This window comes from Chiloscyllium plagiosum, unplaced genomic scaffold (assembly GCF_037043375.1).
Source record: "Chiloscyllium plagiosum isolate Xiang-an unplaced genomic scaffold, Cpla_swu_hap1 HiC_scaffold_2, whole genome shotgun sequence".
Taxonomy (NCBI): domain Eukaryota; kingdom Metazoa; phylum Chordata; class Chondrichthyes; order Orectolobiformes; family Hemiscylliidae; genus Chiloscyllium; species Chiloscyllium plagiosum.
The window spans coordinates 106,539,065-106,560,336 of NW_028270140.1; the positions used below are offsets into that span (position 1 = coordinate 106,539,065).

The 21,272-nt window shown below is 40.5% G+C and overlaps 1 protein-coding gene across 2 annotated transcripts in view; it reads right to left on the reverse strand.

The window, feature by feature from the left end:
• Positions 1-21,272, reverse strand: part of adgrv1 (adhesion G protein-coupled receptor V1) — a 571,861-nt gene that overhangs the window by 532,324 nt on the left and 18,265 nt on the right. For both annotated transcript variants that reach the window (XM_043709113.2, XM_043709105.2), the window contains exons 3-5: positions 18,061-18,210; positions 7,807-7,902; positions 3,663-3,767 (exon numbers count right to left, since the gene is read on the reverse strand). In XM_043709113.2, the coding sequence (XP_043565048.2) occupies positions 3,663-3,767; positions 7,807-7,902; positions 18,061-18,210 (351 nt within the window). The remainder of the gene's footprint in view (positions 1-3,662; positions 3,768-7,806; positions 7,903-18,060; positions 18,211-21,272) is intronic.

Genomic DNA, 21,272 nt, shown 5'->3' on the forward strand with positions numbered 1-21,272 from the left:
GCTCATTCCATACACGTACCACCCTCTGCGTGAAAATAGTTGCCCCCTAGGTCTCTTTTATAACTTTCTCCTCTCACCTTAAACCTATGCCCTCTAGACTCCCCCACCCTATGGAAGAGACTTTGTCTATTTATCCTATCCATGTCTCTCATGATTCTGTAAACCTCTATAAAGTCACCCCTCAGTCTCCAGTAGCCCTAGCCTATTCAACCTCTCCCAATAGCTAAAGTCCTCCAACCCTGGCAACACCTTTGCAAATCCTTTCTGAACCTTTACTGCTCAAACATTTGAATTCTCATTCTCAACCTTGCCCTGAAGAGGAGAGCTTTGAGGTGGGTGGGATTGAGTGGAGGTATTTCTTCATCAAAAAAGTGCAAAAGGAAAACCTTTTTTTCCTGATATGATTCAGGGCTAGACTGATTAGTCTATAGGTAGGTAAAAACAATGACTGCAGACGCTGGAAACCAGATTCTGGATCAGTGGTGCTGGAAGAGCACAGCAATTCAGGCAGCATCCAACGAGCAGCAAAATCGACGTTTCGGGCAAAAGCCCTTCATCAGAAATAAAGGCAGAGAGCCTGAAGCGTGGAGAAATAAGCTAGAGGAGGGTGGGGAGAAAGTAGCATAGAGTACAATAGGTGAGTGGGGGAGGAGATGAAGGTGATAGGTCAGGGAGGAGAGGGTGGAGTGGATAGGTGGAAAAGGAGCGAGGCAGGTCGGACAAGTCCGGACAAGTCAAGGGGACAGTGCAGCGCTGGAAGTTTGAAACTAGGAAGAGGTGGGGGAAGGGGAAATGAGGAAGCTGTTGAAGTCCACATTGATGCCCTGGGGTTGAAGTGTTCCGAGAGGGAAGATGAGGCGTTCTTCCTCCAGGCGTCTGGTGGTGAGGGAGCGGCGGTGAAGGAGGTCCAGGACCTCCATGTCCTCGGCAGAGTGGGAGGGGGAGTTGAAATGTTGGGCCACGGTGCGGTTGGGTTGATTGGTGCGGGTGTCTCGGAGATGTTCCCTAAAGCGCTCTGCTAGGAGGCGCCCAGTCTCCCCAATGTAGAGGAGACCGCATCGGGAGCAACGGATACAATAAATGATATTAGTGGATGTGCAGGTAAAACTTTGATGGATGTGGAAGGCTCCTTTAGGGCCTTGGATAGAGGTGAGGGAGGAGGTGTGGGCCCAGGTTTTACAGTTCCTGCGGTGGCAGGGGAAAGTGCCAGGATGGGAGGGTGGGTCGTAGGGGGGCGTGGACCTGACCAGGTAGTCACAGAGGGAACGGTCTTTGCGGAAGGCAGAAAGGGGTGGGGAGGTCCTGGGCCTCCTTCACCGTCGCTCCCTCACCACCAGACGCCTGGAGGAAGAACGCCTCATCTTCCGCCTCGGAACACTTCAACCCCAGGGCATCAATGTGGACTTCAACAGCTTCCTCATTTCCCCTTCCCCCATCTCTTCCTAGTTTCAAACTTCCAGCGCCACACTGTCCCCTTGACTTGTCCGGACTTGTCCGACCTGCCTCGCTCCTTTTCCACCTATCCACTCCACCCTCTCCTCCCTGACCTATCACCTACATCTCCTCCCCCCACTCACCTATTGTTCTCTATGCTACTTTCTCCCCACCCCCACCCTCCTCTAGCTTATCTCTCCACGCTTCAGGCTCTCTGCCTTTATTCCTGATGAAGGGCTTTTGCCCGAAACGTCGAGTTTGCTGCTCGTCGGATGCTGCCTGAATTGCTGTGCTGAATAGTTTATAGGTTAGTTAAACTGCCAACAAATACGTTTCCAATTTAAAAAGAAAATATTGAAATAAATGAAGGTCAAAAGCCCTCAAGTTAACTACATGTAAGGAAAGTCATTCAGGCCATTTTAATGCATTTAACTAATGTATTTACTAACCTCAAATCCTTCCATTGATTGAGTCTTATAAGACTGCAGATGTTTTTACTCACCACACAGAGAGGCCAATTCCTTTATTGTGTATTTTATTTGGAGAGTTCCCCAATACATTCCTTTAATTTTATTAACAAGTTTGAAATGGTCCCTTTAATCATGTGCTGTCAATTTAAATTAGTTTAATAGACTTAGTTCTTCTATGTCAATTGCAATTTTTTTTCTCTATAAAATAAATTCAGATTTCATACTGAAATTAAAAGCCTATATTTTCAAACCTTTTCCTCATTGCTAATAGCACTGACACTAAAGCTTGGATTTTCATGCCTCTGATTATAGAAGGATAGATCTCTATCTTTTAGGGATTTCTTCCTAACCCCCTCCTCCAGCATTCCCAATTTCCACTGGTGTGGAATAAGAATGCGGCTGGTAAACCTGCACAATACATTCCAGATCTGCCTGACTATTAAATAGAGGAATATTACAAATTTTTTTGTAAGCAGTTCAACATGCTATTGTTACTATTCAGTTGACTGGTACAATATTGGGTGAATGGCCATACAGGTACCATGTGCAGGCAGAGATGGGCTTTTCCTGATGAAGGGCTCCTTCCCGAAATGTTGATTTTCCTGCTCCTCAGATGCTGCCTGTCCTGCTGTGCTTTTCCAGTACCACTCTAATCTTGACTCTAATCTCCACCATCTACAGTCCTCACTTTTGCCTATTTTACATAAAAAGCCTGGCAGTTCTCCAAAATATCCTGGTCAATATTCTTTCTCCAGCCCACACTTTTTTTTCCATATTAGTTGCCATATCTATCTACATTTCAATACATATTTTGAAAATAACTGATTAACTCAGGGAAATTGAGGGCATAATCTCAGAAGGGTCAGCACTGTCTTTTTATTCATACACGGGATGAAAGTGTAGCTGGCTAGGTCAGCATTTCCTGCCAACCGCTAACTGCCAATCGGACAGTTAAGAGCCAACCACATTGTTGTGGATCTGGAGTCACATATAGGCCAGTCCAGCTAAGATGGCAGTTTCCTTCTCTAAAGGACATCAGTGAATCAGATGGGTTTTTCCAACAATCAACAATGGACTCATAGTCATCATTAGACCCTTAATTCTAGATCTTTACTGAATTCAAATTTCAACACCTACTGCAGCAGGATTTGAACCCATGTCCCCAGAACATTGCCTGGGTCTCTGAATTAATGGTGATAATACCACTACACAGTTGCCTCACTTTAAAAGAGAGATATAGAAACATTTATTTTCTCAGAGGTTAGTAAATCTGTGAATGTCTTTCCTACAGAGGGCTGTAGAGGATCAGTCAAATGCAGGTTTTTAATCAGTAAAGGGTATGTGGAAAAGGCAGGAAAGTGGAGTAGAGGAATATCAGACCAGCCACGATCTCATTAGTATACATTTGAAAATGTTAACAGCACAATATTAATGTAAGCTTTTATCTAACAGGAGATTTTGCACTGTTATAATGCTAAGAAGAAAAAAAAAAATCACAAATAATGACACAATGGAAAAGAAATTGGGTGTTATTCTACCAGAATATTCAAAAATTCAAAGGAGAATTTCATTGGAATTAATACCATTACAAATTGTATCCATCGGGTCCAGAAACTGAAATCATGATACTAATGGTTACTTAAGCCATATCACTCTGTTAACAAATGACCTGTGCTACATTAATTAACTAGTGGCAGTAATCCAAACTAGCTTCTGTTATTACGCCAAGGTGAGATAAAAAAAATTGATATCACTTACCTCAAAGTACACAGTTACAGTCCCATAGGTTCCTTTCTTTCTGAGTAGACTAAGCGGCACAATTTGATTTCTACCCCTTGCCTCATTCACTACGATTATGGAAGACTGAGATAGAGACAGCAAATAGAGAACAGAGTAGACGTTATTTCTGCAATGTAACCTCCAGCCAGAACAGCATGGACAGAACCATAATCCTGACAACACCAAACCCTCAGGCAAATAAATCTAATTTGTGAAGTGTTTTCAGAAGAATATTATATTCCACGGGTAATGAGTTTGGCAAAGAACCTCTCAAGCTTTAACTTTTGTAATACCACTTATCCCCCGAAGAGGCAAGATTTAACATGGATGGGCTAGTGACAACAATCTGTGATGTCTGTTAAGACTTATTTTAAATAAAGTTCTCATTAAGTTAAAATGTAGCAGTACAGTGGAAGTGAAATATCTTTCAACTTCTTTCCAAGAAGATTACCAGAATGATTATATTTAACAATGATTAGAGCTAGAAGATTCTGTCTGCATTCCTAAAACAAATTCTCACTGTGTAACACATCCATTTCCTTCATGTTCATTTGCCCAAGTAATGACCACTGTTAAAATAAGGATTAATAAGGGCACAGTTTCAGAATAATGAGGCAGCATTTTAAGACTGAGGTGAGGAGGATCTTTTTCTCTCAGAGAGTTGTGAGTTATTGGAACTCTTTGCCACAGAGAGCTGTGGAGGCAGAATCCTTGTGTATATTTAAGGCTGATGGAGATAGATTCGTGTTCAATTGTGGAATCTAGGGTTAGAGAAAGGGCAGGAAATGAAGATGAGAAGTTGTCAGATCAGCTATGACCCTATTGATTAGCACAGCAAGCTCAAGGGGCCAAATGGTCTACTCTTGTTCCTATTCCTACGTCTTATGGTTTCATGGTCTGTGGTGACAGCTTCCCCCTCTTCATTGCTATCTTCCTCCAATTCCAGGTACACACACATCATCAGGCACTTGTTCTCTGTCTTTCAGAATTATAAAATGAACACTGAGCTTAGTAGTTGTTTTCCACAATAAAATTTTAACAACAACTGAACTCCCAGCCTGGTGCAACTTAAACTTTCTTAGAACTTCCCTGTGCTATATCCTTTAATCTGACATAATCTCAAGGCATTAAACATATTAAGAAACAAATTAAGTTTCTACCTCTGCGCAGTGAAATAAGACCTGCACAATGTTCAGCATTATTCACAACTTCTCAGATATCACATCAGTCCATGTCCCAACATCTAGGTTTGGGCTGATATGTGCCAGGCAATGATCCTCTCCAACAAGAGGAAACCTAACAATCAGTCCTCGATATTCAGTGAAATCACTGTCACTGCATCCACAACTGAGTGTACCACTGATCAGAAACTGAACAGGACTAGTCTTTTCAGTACTGTAGTTACAACAGCATAGTAAAGACTAAAAATCTTTCAACCAATAACATACTCCCTAACTCCCCAAAGCCTGTCCTACCATCTGCAAGGCACAAGTCAGGAGTAGGCACTGGAATACTCTCCACTTGCCTGAGAACAAGTCACCTTCAACAACATTCAAGAGGATTGACACCAAACAAGCCAGACCAGCCTGCTTGATTGGCACCACTTCCATAAGCATCCATTCCCTCCACCACTGACACTCAGTAACAGCAGTGTACACTAGCTACAAAATACACTGCAGAAATTCACCAAGGCTCTTTACAACACCTTCCAAACCCATTAGACGACAATCGAGAAAACTGTCTCATCGACAGAAACAGCAAGTGAAGATAAGGGGTTCTTTATTAGGTTGACGACCTGTAACCAGTGAGGTTCCACAGGTATCAGTGCTGGGACCACAACTGTTCACAACACATAGTTATGATATGGAAGAAGCGAGTGAAAGTACTGCAGCCAAATTTATAGATGACACAAAAATGGATAGAAAGGCAGATTGTAATAGGGATTACAAATGGTTTATAAAGAGATATTGTTAAGTTAATTAAGTGGGCAAAAATGTGGCAAATGGAGTACAATGTGAGAAAATTTGAAATTGTTCATGTTGGATGAGAGAACAAAAGAGCAAAGTATTATTCAAATGGAGAAAAACTGCAGAAAGCTGCAACACAAAGGGACTTGGGGATTGTTGTGCACAGGAAGGCTAATGGAATGTTGGCATTATTTCAAAGGGTTGGAGTATAAGAGTTGGGAAATCTTACTGAGCTGTACGACATCCTGGTGAGACCACATCTCGAGTACTAAGAGAAGTTTTGGTCCTCTTATTTAAGAAAAGAATTCATTTCATTGGAAGCAGTTCAGAGAAGATTCACTAGGATAATCCCTAGTATGGAAGGACTGTCTTCCAAGCAAAAAGCGATTCTACTCACAGCAATTTAGAAGAATGAGAGGTGATCTCATTAAAACATGTTGGAATATAAAGAGGCTTCACAGGGTAAATGCTTGCAGGATGTTTTCCCTCATGGGGGAGTCTAGAACTACATATGTAGTCTCAGAATTATTAAGTACCAGTTTAAGACTGAATTAAGGATTAATTTCTTCACTCAGAGGGTTGAATGTCACTAGAAATTTTTGCTATGAAGAGCTATGAGAGCCCTTGTGTGTGTTTAAGGCTGAGACAGATTATTGTCCAGTAGGGGAATCAGGGTTATAGAAAAGGGCAGGAAGGTAAACATAATGAATGTTGGATCAGTCTTGATCCTATTAAATGGCAGAGCAGGCTCAAGGTGCCAATGCCTATTCCTGTTCCAGTTTTCATAGTTTTATAGAAGGATAAGGGCAGCAGAATCATGGAAACAACATCACCCGCAAGTTCACCTCCAAGCTGCTCACCATTCTGACTTGGAAATATATTGCCATTCCTTAAGGGGCGCTGGGTGAAAATCCTGGAATTCACTCTGTAAGGGCATTGTGGATTATCTACACAAAATGGACTGAAGCAAGCTCTTCGCCATCTTCTCAAGAGCAATTAGGAATGGGCAATAATTGCTGGCCCAGAAAAACGACATCCAAATCGCATGAGTGAATAAAAAAAATCCACTCATCTTACATCATTCAGACATTTATTTGTATATTTTCAGTTTTAAAAATGTCTTTGTTTTCCAATCCACCTCTTTTTTCTGGTCTGTGGTGTATCCACATTGCTTTCATGCAGTAATCAATAAGCTCAGTCTTTCTGCTAATTTAAAAAGCATGGCTATACTGGTTCTTTCTAAAACAAATTTATTGTGTCTGGGAGAAAGGTATCCACTACGGAAAGGATTAGCTTTCAAATTAAATTTGTTGTAACCAACCAGTGAGGTGGGTAAATGAAGAAGGGGAACCAATTCATCTCTCCTCACCCGGGAGCTTAACAGCTTGGCATTTCCAGTCTGGAACTAGAACAAATTGTGAGAGCTCACCCAGGCGCTAATCGTAACACCATTCATTAATGTTTATTGAAAAAGTTGGCATGACAACAAAGCATCTATTCTGAATTTTAGTACAATTCACCTGAAAAAAAAGTTTACATTTTAGAGTATCTTTGATGCTGCAACAAACTCTGTAGATCATATATGTAACTTCTATGATATTGTATCACAAGTTTCTGAAAGGACAATAAAAGTACACAGCCTAGAAAAATGCTGTGGCACTAAAATAAATTATTTAACACTCATTCACATGCTTTTGTCTTTTTTTTGGAACCCGAATTTTACTTTGCTGTCCTTGATCTTCCATCTACGATTGTTCACACATCAGCAAGGCGCTGATGATTTTCAACTTCAGGCTTCGTTCTACTGCCTTCAGAATTTTAACTGTTTCCAATTGGGCTGGAATATGTGCTGTAATACAGTTTGAAAGCAATAAGACTGATCTAATAAGATCATGTTGCAAGAAGGCAGGCCCCCGCTGCTGCAAATATATTTTGGGAATTTGGGTCCATTTTCTCTATAATTTTCCATTATAGAAGTAGGAACAGGAGCAGGCCCTTCGGCCCCTCAAGCATGCTCTGCTATTCAAGAGGATCACAGCAGATCTGAAATTCTTCACATCTACATTCCCACCCTTTCCCTGTACGGTTCCTAATTTGCTGTGATATAAACATTACACTTACATTGAAAATCAAGCTCATGGAAAAAAGGTGCTTACCATATTGAAAGATACAATTCCAAAAGCATTGTCATTTGACAGAATAGTTACTGTGGCAATATTGGGAATTCCAAGCATCACATCTGTAGAAGTACCCTACAGTTAACAAAAAAAATCCAGTTACAAAGTAAAATATATTGTCACAGGTCGAATAGTTACTTGCTTTATAATATATACGCTTTGAACATAATTCTTGTTGGATTAGTTAACTTGAGTTGAGTTAAGATTTAGGTTTTGTTTGTAATAAAAATGATAGTATACTTATCTTCAAAAAGTATAATTAATGGCTAAACATAAAATAATTTATACAACCCTACGACAGTGACGACAAACAGTATGCGTCTAAATTATATTCCACACTTCCATTCCAATTTATGTAATGTCCAGTGTAAAATTAATATTCAAACAGAAAATATATTTGAAGAAGCAGTTTTGATACAAAGTCAGATCCCATACTTTCTATATGCTGCTGTAATTAGCAGACTGCTCAGTCTTGTTCAAAAATGAAAATTGGTCATGAATTGTAACTTTTACAGAAAGCAAATTCTTTCAGCACCTCAGATTAATTAAGGCTCCATGTTAATAAAGAGGTCTTTCAAATCTCATTTATCATGGTTTGACAACCTGATAATGACACCATAGCAATAAGAAACTTGGTATAAAGTATGCAGCTCTATTTGAAAATAAAGTTTCCTTTCAGTCTTTTGCCTTTATACATTATCCTTTGACTTAAAATGTTAAAAAGCTGAGTTCTATAGCCAGAGCTAGGTCAAAGGTCGCTCCAATTTAATTCATGCTGTGAATTGAATGGTTGTGGGAAGATAGATGCACCGTATGTGTCTTTCTTTTAACTAGATGTATCAATGTAACATACAGGGATTGCATTAAATAAAGCTCGTCTGTGAAACATTGTTCTAAAGTTCTTAATGATCATCATACTTTACAATTGAACCAAATGAAACAAAACAGAAACCTTTCAGTGCAGTACTGAGAATTAACAAGATTTTATACTCAAAATCCATTCTCATGAGTGAGATCTTATTTGCTATTGCACAGTGCAATGTTAAGTAATTAGATTAAGGAGAAAAACTGTTGAAAATGTATTTATTTGAAATCTACAAATTAATTAATAAATACCTTCAAGTTGAAATCTGCAGTAAATGACAGGTACTGGACAGTAGAATTAAAACAGTTATCCAAAACAATTTACTTGATAGCTTTTTGGAAAAATAATGTGGTACACACTTTGACAAGAATCAAAGTTTGAGATACTAAATTTCAATATGCTGATTAAAAGTTCATGCATATGAAAATACAGTTAAATTAAATTTGAAGCAAGCTTAAACAACAGAAATTTTGAAAATTAAATATTGCATGAATAGAAAGAAAGCTTTGCGTAATGTTTGATAGCAAAGCAAAGTTTCAGCGCAGTTTTAAATAAGTTGACCACAACATCATTCTGACAAAGCATCAAAGTGCATGTAAATATCAAACCTCTGGATGGAATGGTGTAATTCTTGGCTTTAATGCATAGAATAAAAGTGACATAGATATAAAGTTAAATGTTTAATTTTATTCTTTCCTTCAAATTATTACTGTGGAAGTAAATCCATTTAAAATGTGCAATGCTGAAGCTCTGAAATTTGTATTTATTACTGTTAAATACTCAATTTTTTTTCTGAAGCTCCAAAAAATATGATAAATATTTTGTCTCCACACAGTTTCAGACTTATGATCCAGGTTTTACTGCACCTCCCCTTACCCAGTCCATCATTCAGACAACGATTTGATGTCTTGTTTTTTGTCAAAATGGATACCCTCAAATTTATCTGCATTATACTTCATCTGCCATGTATTTGCCCATTCATTCAACTTGTCCAAATCTCACTGAAGCATCTCTACATCCTCCTGACAGCTGACCTTTCCATCCAAAGAAATGGCATCACAGTGGTTAGCAGTGTTGCCTTACCGCACCAGGGACTCAGGTTAGATTCCAGCCTTGGGTGACTGTATAGAGTTTGCACATTGTGAATAGATTTTATTGCTGTTTTGTTTGTTTTCTCCACCAGCAGGAAAACACTCATATGGCCAATTGAATATTTACAAGTAAAGCATGTTAAGGGCAATGCTGACATCAAAGAAAAATGTGAGGGGTGGGGGTTGGCTATAGAGAGAAGAAAGAGGCTAAATCAAAATGGAGTCACAGGGGAAATAAAGCACACTATCCCTTGTAGCACCCACCTCTTCCTACAGGCATCAAGAGTGCTCCTTCTCCAATAACTCCCAGGCATGACCATCCTACTTTACTTATTTCCCCTCAGGTGATGAGTTCCAGCCAGACAGGCCATGGCCTGTTACCAGTTGAACTCCTGTTCCACAGGGAGATGAATTAGTGATCCCCCATGAACCTTTTAGGGGTTGTCACAGAGGGGAGTTTGCAGTTGGCGGTGTTCTCCTGTATCTGCTGTCCTTGTACTTCTGGATGGAAGCAGTCATAGGTTTGCAAGATGCTAAAAATTTTCATTGAATTGGCAGTGCATCTTGCAGATAGCACATATTGTTGATACTGAGTCAATGGAGAAGGGAATGAATGCTTGTGGATGTGGTGCCAATCAAATGGGCTGCTTTGTCCTGGATGGTGTCACACTTTGAATGTTGTTGGAGCTGCACTCATGCAAGACAGTGAGGAGTATTTTCTTCCCACTGTTCTTATTTCTTTTTCTTCCAAGTCGTCTTCTTATTTCTTTTTCTCTCTAACACAAGTTTTCTTTTTCCTTTCTAACCAAACTAGTGAATTCTCGCAGTATATCACTTTCAGGCCTCGATCTTCTCAAAGCTAAATCCTAGGTATTCACTTTAAGCATTTTAATTTATAAAATCCTGCTGTTGTTTCTAACTCCAACTTATGGACAAACACTCTCAGTATTGCCCTCATTGAAGATTTCAAATAAACCACAATTTATTTTCTACTTGCACAGAAGTCTGGCAATAAATCAAAGCCATTTTAAAATTCCAATCCAAGTAATAAACTTTAGAACACCTCCTGTGTTATTCATTTCTTTACAAAATTCATATGTCCCTCTAAATTCAACAGAATTCTATCCTGCCAACTGCCCCCGATTTTATGATCCCAGTTGATTGCCATACAGGGCAAGTTTCCAAAGCCATAAATTTATTTTCACAATTTGGTTACAATGATGGTTAATAACTGATATTCAGACAAGGATGCTAAAATCCTTTGAATAAAAATAGCATATATTTATTGCACAAGAGAAAGAAAACTAGATATAAGAAACTTTAGAAAGGTCTAATCATAAAAAGCAAAACAAAATCCTCTTCCCAGCAATATCCTTTACAGATAGACATTCAATTGCAATGAAATATTATTCATATCCTCACTTTAAAATTTCTTACTCAATGCATGAGGCTGTATTTGGTTGGGTTTTTGCAGATGTTTGACACATTCAAATGTAGTTCCCTTCATTACTATCTCCAAACACCACTATACACCCAACCAAAAACCCACAGTCAAGCAACCCCTTCAATTTTGGCTATTTCACATCCGCTAAAACAGTTCAAGACTTCCTTTCAAAGACCTTTATTTTCTTCTGCTTCTTTCTACATGTAGCCCTGGTCATTTATCTCTTGCATAAGTGATAACAGTTTAACTTAGTAAACATCCCAGCAATTACATCGCAAGATAGTTTGATAGTCATTTAACTTAAGTCACATGCTTTTCTGTGTTCAGCTTACTGTTCCAAATGAGTTTCTGATTGTCCCTTCAAAAATAAACAGGTTCAGAACTCCACAGCACTGAAAACCAAATATTACGTCTTGAGATTATATTAGAATCAAGTTCCCGAAAGTAATAATTAGAAACAGAATAAAAATAATACTGCAGAAGAAAGGCTTCACATCAGAGCTGGTAGGAGAAGTTGAAAAGTGCAAAGGAACAGGTTGGGAAGAATAGAAGGGGTAAAGAAACACTTGTCCTTCAAAATGAAAGTTGCTCCATTACAAGCAAGCCCCATATAGAATGGTAGAAAGAGCAATGAAAAAAACAGTAATTTATGCCTAGACTCAGTTATCAGAAGATTCAAAAAGAACATTTAAAGAAAACAAAGAACAGTTAAAATAAATTAAACCATTATATAGAGGAGAGTGAAAAGTGTTTAAAGATTATGGTAAGCTAAGAATTCCCTGATTTAAACTGTTATTTCAGCAGGAAAATAGATTAACTCCATAGACACAAAAGTTCAATTAAAAGATGATGTAAGGAGACATACATTGTGTTTTGTGCAGTGTAAGGCAAGAAAATATCATTTTATCCCCACAGAGAAGTGGAAATCTTCCCTCTTGACTGAAGGAGTGTAAACTTCAAGAACCATCATTTTGATCAGAAAAAATTCAGGAAAATTACCCGTAAACAACAGACAGATGTAGTATGGCTACAAGAAAGAATTTGAAGCTTAAATATAAGACAGCATGCATTGTCACATTGAGCTTAAAATTTTATTAGTGTCATTGCGTCACAATCCTGGAACTACCCTCCTAACAGCATTGTGGGTATACGTACAGCAAATGGACTGCAGTGGTTCACCACCTTCTCAAGGGCAAATAGGGATCGGAAATAATTGCTAGGCCAGCTAGCGATACCCACATCTTATTCATGATTTTTGTTAAGTTAGAAGAAAATACAACAGCATCACAATAATAGAGTTCAAAAAACTTGCAAGCAAAGAAAATGCTGCAATATTACCATTGCACACAATTCAAAAGTTTGAAAAGACTTTAAGCCAACAGAATTAAAATAATTTGCTTTAAACCCAGTGGAATCCATCTAGCAACATGGAGAATTGCCAAGTTATGTCTTGCACACAGAAAGCAGGACAAATCCAATCAAGCTAATTACTGTCCCAACAATCCACTGTCAATGATGTGGAGGTGTCAGTGTTGGATTGGGATGGAGAATGTTAAAAATCACACAACACCAGGTTATAGTGCAACAGGTTTATTTATACGTACAAGCTTTCGGAGCACTGCTCCGTCATCAGGTAGCTACTTTCAAATAAACTTTGAGTGCGAGCAGCAGCTAAGGTAAGACAGTTTGTTTTAAAATTACTTACCGCTAGCGGGCAGCGGTGTTTTTTTTTTCTCTTCACAGAAAGAGCGGGAGCAGCAGGGGGAAGTGATGAAGACCAGAGGGGCAGCCGGGAAGGAAAGCAGTGAGTATAAATACTCACCTTTCGATGCCAATGGTCACTTTGAGTGCGAGCAGCAGCTAAGGTAAGACAGTTTGTTTTAAAATTACTTACCGGTAGCGGGCAGCGGTGTTTTTTTTTTCTCTTCACAGAAAGAGCGGGAGCAGCAGGGGGAAGTGACGAAGACCGGAGGGGCAGCTGGGAAGGCTTTTTTTCCCTTTAAAAGCGCGCAGGAGAAGAACCCGAGGCACTACAGAGGTAGTGTCTCCCACCCACCCTCCTCCTCTAACCTGAATAATAAGACCCGTTATGGTAAGTAGGTAAGTGCTGCATTTTGCTTGTTGTATTCTTTAGACCCAGTTTTTTTTAAAAAAAGGTTACTTTCAGAGGGATGGCAGTGAAGGTAGTGCAATGTTCCTCTTGCAACATGTTTGAGGTGAGGGATGCCATGGACGTCCCTGCTGATTACACTTGCAGGAAGTGCACCCATCTCAAGCTCCTCCAAGACCGTGTTAGGGAACTGGAGCTGGAGTTGGATGAACTTAGGATCATTCGGGAGGCAGAGGGGTTCATAGATCGGAGCTTTAGGGAAGTAGTAACTCCAAAGATGGCAGATAGATGGGTGACAGTGAGGGGGACTTGGAGGAAGCAGCCAGTGCAGGGACCCCCTGTGGCCGTTCCCCTCAAGAACAAGTATACCGTTTTAAATACTTGTGGGGGGGACAACTTACCAGGGGTAAGTAACGGGGCTCAGGCCTCTGGCACGGAGCCTGTCCCCGTTACTCAGAAGGGAAGGGTGGAGAAGAGCAGAGCAATAGTAATTGGGGACTCGATAGTTCGGGGCACAGATAGGCGGTTTTGTGGGAACGAGAGAGACTCACGTTTGGTATGTTGCCTCCCAGGTGCAAGGGTACGTGACGTCTCTGATCGTGTTTTCTGGGTCCTTAAGGGGGAGGGGGAGCAGCCCAAAGTCGTGGTCCACATTGGCACCAATGACATAGGTAGGAGGAGCGCTGAGGATGTTAGGCAGGCTTTCAGGGAGCTAGGTTGGAAGCTCAAAGTTAGAACGAACAGAGTTGTTGTTTCTGGTTTGTTACCCGTGCCACGTGATAGACAGTCGAGGAATAGGGAGAGAAAACAGTTAAATGCGTGGCTACAGGGATGGTGCAGGAGGGAGGGATTCCGGTATTTGGATAACCGGGGTTCTTTCTCGGGAAGGTGGGACCTCTATAAACAGGATGGTCTGCACCTGAACCTGAGGGGCACCAGTATCCTTGGTGGGAGGTTTGCTAGTGCTCTTGGGGGGGGTTTAAACTAACTCTGCAGGGGCATGGGAACCCAGACTGTAGCTTTAGGGTGCAGGACCTGGAGTGTAGGGAGGTTAGGAACATGGCATCAATTTCAAAGGAGGGTGCCTGTAAACAGGAAAGTGGCTTGAAGTGGCTTCAATGCAAGAAGTATACGAAATAAGGTAGGTGAACTTGCAGCGTTGGTTGGTACCTGGGACTTCGATGTTGTGGCTATTACGGAGACATGGGTAGAACAGGGACAGGATTGGCTGTTGCAGGTCCCAGGGTTTAAATGTTTTAGTAGGGTCAGAGGTGGGGGTAAAAGAGGGGGAGGTGTGGCATTGCTTGTCAAAGATAGTATTACAGCTGTGGAAAGGACGATGGATGAAGACTCGCCATCTGAGCTGGTTTGGGCTGAGGTTAGGAATAGGAAAGGTGAGCTCACCCTGTTAGGAGTTTTTTACAGGCCTCCTAATAGTCCCAGAAATGTAGAAGAAAGGATTGCGAGGATGATTCAAGAGAAGAGTGAAAGTAATAGGGTGGTTGTTATGGGGGACTTTAACTTTCCTGATATTGATTGGGAAAGCTATAGCTCTAGTTTGTTAGATGGGTCAGTGTTTGTCCAATGTGTGCAGGAGGGTTTCCTGACACAATATGTAGATAGGCCAACAAGAGGTGAGGCCATACTGGATTTGGTTCTGGGTAATGAACCAGGCCAGGTGTTAGAATTAGAGGTAGGTGAACACTTTGGGGACAGTGACCACAATTCGGTGATTTTTACTCTAGTGATGGAGAGGGATAAGTGTGCACTACAGGGCAAGAGTTATAGCTGGGGGCAGGGAAATTATGATGCGGTGAGGCATGACTTAGGATGTGTGGCTTAGAAAAGTAAGCTTCAAGGCAAGGGCGTAATTGATATGTGGAGCTTGTTCAAGGAGCAACTTTTGAGTGTCCTTGATAAGTATGTACCCATCAGGCAGGGAGGAAAGGGTCGTGTGAGGGAGCCGTGGTTTAATAAGGAATTGGTATCCCTTGTTAAATGGAAGAGGGCGGCCTATGTAAAGATGAGGCGTGAAGGTTCAATTGGGACGATTGAGAGTTATAAGGTAGCCAGGAAGGACCTGAAGAGAGAACTAAGAGCAGCAAGGAGGGGACATGAAAGGTCCTTAGTTGGTAGGATTAGGGAAAACCCTAAGGCTTTCTATAGATATGTCAGGAATAAAAGAATGACTAGGGTAGGAATAGGTCCAGTCAAGGATGGTAGTGGGAAGTTGCATGTGGAGGCTGAAGAAATTGGGGAGACACTGAATGAATACTTTTCGTCAGTATTCAATCAGGAACAGGACATTGTTGTCAATGTGAATACTGAGTCACAATTAAGTAGAATGGATGGCTTTGAGGTATGTAGAGAAGAGGTGTTGGAAATTCTGGAAAGGGTGAAAATAGATAAGTCCCCTGGGCCTGATGGCATTTATCCTAGGATTCTCTGGGAAGCAAGGGAGGAGATTGCAGAGCCATTGGCCTTGATTTTTATGTCCTCGTTGTCTACAGGAGTAGTGCCAGAAGATTGGAGGCTAGCAAATGTGGTTCCCTTGTTCAAGAAGGGGAGTAGGGATAACCCTAGTAACTATAGGCCGGTGAGTCTCACTTCTGTTGTGAGCAAAATCTTAGAGAGAATTGTAAGGGATAGGATTTATGAACATCTGGATAGGAATAATGTGATCAAGGATAGTCAGCATGGTTTTGTGAAGGGCAGGTCGTGCCTCACAAACCTTATTGAATTCTTTGAGAAGGTGACTAAGGAGGTGGACGAGGGGAAAGCGGTAGATGTGGTGTATATGGATTTTAGTAAGGCATTTGATAAGGTTCCCCATGGTAGACTACTGCAAAAAATACGGAGGTATGGCATTGAGGGTGAGTTGGAGGTTTGGATTAGGAGTTGGCTGGCCGGAAGAAGACAGAGGGTAGTAGTTGATGGCAAAGGTTCATCTTGGAATGCCATCACTAGCGGTGTTCCGCAAGGATCTGTTTTGGGACCATTGCTGTTTGTCATTTTTATAAATGACCTGGAGGAGGGGTTAGAAGGTTGGGTGAGCAAGTTTGCGGATGATACGAAAGTCGGAGGAGTTGTAGACAGTGAGGAAGGACGTGGCAGGTTACAGCGGGATATAGATAAGCTGCAGAACTGGGCAGAAAGGTGGCAAATGGAGTTCAATGTAGCTAAGTGTGAGGTGATTCACTTTGGTAAGAGTAACAAAAAGATGGGGTACTGGGCTAATGGATGGATACTTGGTAGTGTGGATGAGCAGAGGGATCTTGGTGTCCATGTACACAGATCTTTGAAAGTTGCCACCCAGGTAAATAGTGCGGTGAAGAAGGTATATGGCGTACTGGCTTTTATTGGTAGAGGAATTGAGTTCCGGAGTACTGAGGTCATGTTGCAGTTGTATAAGACTCTGGTGCGGCCGCATCTGGAGTATTGTGTGCAGTTTTGGTCACCATACTATAGGAAGGATGTGGAGGAAACTGGAACGGGTGCAGAGGAGGTTTACCAGGATGTTGCCTGGTATGGTAGAAAGATCGTATGAGGAAAGGCTGAGGCACTTGGGGTTGTTTTCATTGGAGAAAAGAAGGTTTAGGGGTGACTTGATAGAGGTGTACAAGATGATTAGGGGTTTAGATAGGGTCGACAGTGAGAATCTTTTTCCACGTATGGAGTCAGCTATAACAAGGGGGCATAGCTTTAAATTAAGGGGGGGTAGGTATAGGACAGATGTTAGGGGTAGGTTCTTTACTCAGTGAGTCGTGAGTTCATGGAATGCCCTGCCAGTAGCAGTGGTGGACTCTCCCTCATTATGGGCATTTAAGCGGGCATTGGATAGGCATATGGAGGATAGTGGGCTAGTGTAGGTTAGGTGGGCTTGGATCGGTGCAACATCGAGGGCCGAAGGGCCTGTACTGCGCTGTATTCTTCTATGTTCTATGTAAACCTTTTGGACTATAACCAGGTGTGTAATTTTTAACAATGATCAGTAAGGTGTTAGATGGGCTATCGAACAGCAGCTGTTTAGCAAGTGGGCGGCACGGTGGCACAGTGGTTAGCACTGCTGCCTCACAGCGCCAGAGACCCAGGTTCAATTCCCACCTCAGGCGACTGATTGTGTGGAGTTTGCACGTTCTCCCCGTTTCCTCCCACCATCCAAAGATGTGCAGGGTCAGGTGAATTGGCCATACTAAATTGCCTGTAGTGTTAGGTAAGGGGTAAATGTAGGGGTATGGGTGGGTTTCGCTTTGGCGGGTCGGTGTGGACTTGTTGGGCCGAAGGGCCTGTTTCCACACTGTAATCTAATCTAAATCTAAAGAACCTGCTAACTGACACTCAGTTCAAATTCTGTCAGGGTAACTCAGCTCCTAACCTCATTACAGCTGTAGTTCAAACGTGGGCAAAAGAGCTGAGTCCAGAGGCAGGTCAGACTGACTACTCTTGATATCAAGGCAGCTTTTGACTGAGTGTGGCATCAAGGAGCCTGAGTAAAATTTAAGTAAATGGGAATCAAGGGAAATCTCCATTGCCTGAAGTCATACCTGACATGAAGGAAACACTGATGTGCAGAATTGGCACTCATTTACTCTGATAAACATTGATTTGTTTGCACTGGCAATAGACACAGCTTAAACACATGAAGGATATTTTATGAAGTATTTACTGAGCACGAAATCATTCTGGTTTACTTGCTATGAATTTGATAGGAAAATGGAGATACCTGCAGCCTTAGATAAAATATAAAAGTTTCATCTGCTTCTGGCAAACCGTCATCCTTGACTGCAACATATACTGTTTTGTTCGTTTCTGTAGTCAGTAATCGGGCTGCAGCAGATGTGGCCTCAAAATCGCCAGTATCCTCCCCTTGAAGCTAAAAAAAAATTGTAATGAATGAGTGAACTTGGAGCATTAGGCTAGCTTTTAAACTCACATTTACAAAATTGATCAGATGACTTCAACAAACACAGGACTGTTGACCCAATGTTAAAGATAATGTGTTTCCAATAAATGCATAGCTCAGCAATGGATATAATTTACCCAACATAATTTTAATCAATGTTATTAAATATAAAAGGCAGAATTGTAAATTATTTGTTTGTTTATGAGATGGGGGCATTACTGGCAAGACCAGTATTTGTTGTCCATTCCTAACTGCCCTTGAATGGAATGGCTTTCTTGAGCCATTTTAGAGAACAGTCAGCTACAATTCTATAGGTCTAGAGTCATATGACAATCAGACCATTAAGGATAACAAATTTCTTTCCGTGAAGGACATTAGTGAACTAGATGATTTTTTACAATAGTTTCATGGTTACCATTACTGGATAGCTTCCAATTCCAGACTTTATGAATCAAGTTTAAATTTTAAATGGTGGCAACTAAATTTGTACCTCCAGAACATTAGCCTGGAGTGACTTTACTGGGGAGGCAATGGCCTTGTGGTATTATTGTTGGACTATTAAGCCAGAAACACAGGTAATGTTTTGGGGACCTGGGTTCAAATCCCTCCCCACCAGATGGTGGAATCTGAATTCAATAAACACCTGGAATTAAAAAGTCTAATTATGATAATGAATCCACCATCAATTTTCAAAATAACCCCATCTAGTCCACTAATGGGAAGGAAACTGCCATCCTTAGCTGGTTTGGCCTACGTGTGACTCCAGACCCACAGCAATGTGGATGATTCTTAACTGCCCTCTAGACAATTAGGGATGGTCAACAAATGCTGGCCTAGCCAGCGACACCCTCATGTCATGAACAAAGTTTCAAAAAACATCATTGACTCCCATTAGTGAACATTACTTGTTATCATTTGCTTATTCATTTCATATTGGAAGAAATAATGTGGCCTTATAACAAAACAATAATATAATACAAAGAAATATCAGTATTTGGCTCAGATCAATTTTTATTGGCAAAGTTTTGGTAAAATCTGGGATAAATTTTATCTCCAATCTTCACATTACGGGAAAAATGCTTGTGGCTGAACTAAAATAGTAGGTATAGTAATTAGTAACTTATTCACAACTTCACACCACCATATGGCCACTTCCAGAAAAATAAGTTGCAGTTATTGCACCTATAACACACAAAAACATCTTAAGGCAATTCTAGGAATTTGCGAAGAGACCACTGCGCCCCACCCCCCCAAAGGGTTAAGGCCAGAAGAACATTAAAATAGTCAAGTCTAGAGGTAACAAAGGTATGAACGTTGGTTGAGGCAATTGTATTTTTGTACTTAGTAATCGAAATGGGCAACTTTGTAGAAATGCAAGTAGATAGTCTTAGTGACGGACAGGATTTTCTCTAGATTGTAAATAGCCCATGTAAGCCTCAGACAGTTTCCAAGGAACTCACAATTCACACCCCTGTACATTATAAACAATTAGCAGATTCTTCTCCACATATTTAAGGAAACTATTTAACATTATGATACATGACACTCAAATTAATTGCTGAGTATTATTCACATAAAGGTACATCTTACCAAAGTTTAAATTATAGGTATAAAGAGTAGCCTCATACTTTTGCAGCAATGTTGTAGTAATTAGTTAATATAACTAACCATATACAATCAAAACTCTACTGAGCCATCAGAATAAAATTTCCATATTTTTGCAAATTGTATTCCTTAGAACAAAACAAAGAAAATGTCGAAGTGTATCATTTACTGTAAAATTGTCATTTGAACCCTTGCACTAACAACATGGCACAGAGTGCCAGCAGCAAATGATTGTTTTAAGTAAGGTCCAATGGCACTAAATAATTTAGAAGCTCTTTGTGGATTTGCTATAACACAATAAAGAATATCATTCAAATTCAATCTTCATGAGAAGTTATAATTATTAAAGAATTCTACGTAAATATATTTTCTCATCAATTTAGACATTCATTTTTATTTTATTTGTAAACTTTAAAAGAGATGTTAAAAACTCAATACACACATCTTTTGAAGCACAGAAGTGATCCTCTGAAACAAGCTATTTATGTGTCCTATGAGTACAGTAACGGTAAATATGATTAAATAACAGAAGAAAACTCAGCTCATTTGTGCCAGATTATTTTGCAATTGAAACAAAGTTAATGAAGAGGAAAATTGGAGCGGACGTGTACAGAATGCCAAGGCCAGTAGTAATAGTCTTAGATTGCTGTAAAAGGTAAAACTCCCGTCCAATCAGTCCAGGTTTAGCTTATCCTTAATCAGTCAATAAGATTACACAAGTCACAATTTATATCAATTATTTGGGTGTAGGGGCCAATTTAAAATTTGCAGATAATGCAAAGCTAAGCAGGACTGTGTGTTGTGAGGAAGATGTAAAATATTTCAGTAAGATCCTAAACTGGCTTGCAAATAGGAGGCAAAGGTTGTTTTTATAATTGGACACCTGTGACTAGGAGTGTACCACAGGGGTCAGTGCTGGAAGCCTTACTGTTTATTATCCGCATTAACAACTTAAAGTGAAAGTTGACGGTATCATTAGTAAGTTTGCAAATGACATGAAAATTGATGGTGTTGTTGATAGTGAGGAGGATGCTCTCAAACTAAAGTTTAATATTGATCAGCTGGTAAACGGGGCAGAGAAATGGCAGATTGAACTTAATCCTTATAAGTATGAGGTGATGCATTTGGAAGAACAATGGGATCTTGGTGTACAAGTACATAGATCCACGACGGTGTCAACACAAGTAGTTAGGATGGTCAAGAGGCATAAGGGATGCTTGCCTTCATTAGCCTGGGCATTGAATATAGGGGCAACATGGAACTTCACAAACCATTGGTTAGGCCACAGGTGGAATACTCTGTTCAGTACTGGTCACCACACTGCTGGCAAAATGTGATTGTACAGGAAAGGATGCAGTGGAGATTCACCAAGATCTTGTCTGAGATGGAAAGTCTCAGCTATGAGGACAGGCTGGATAGGTTGGGTT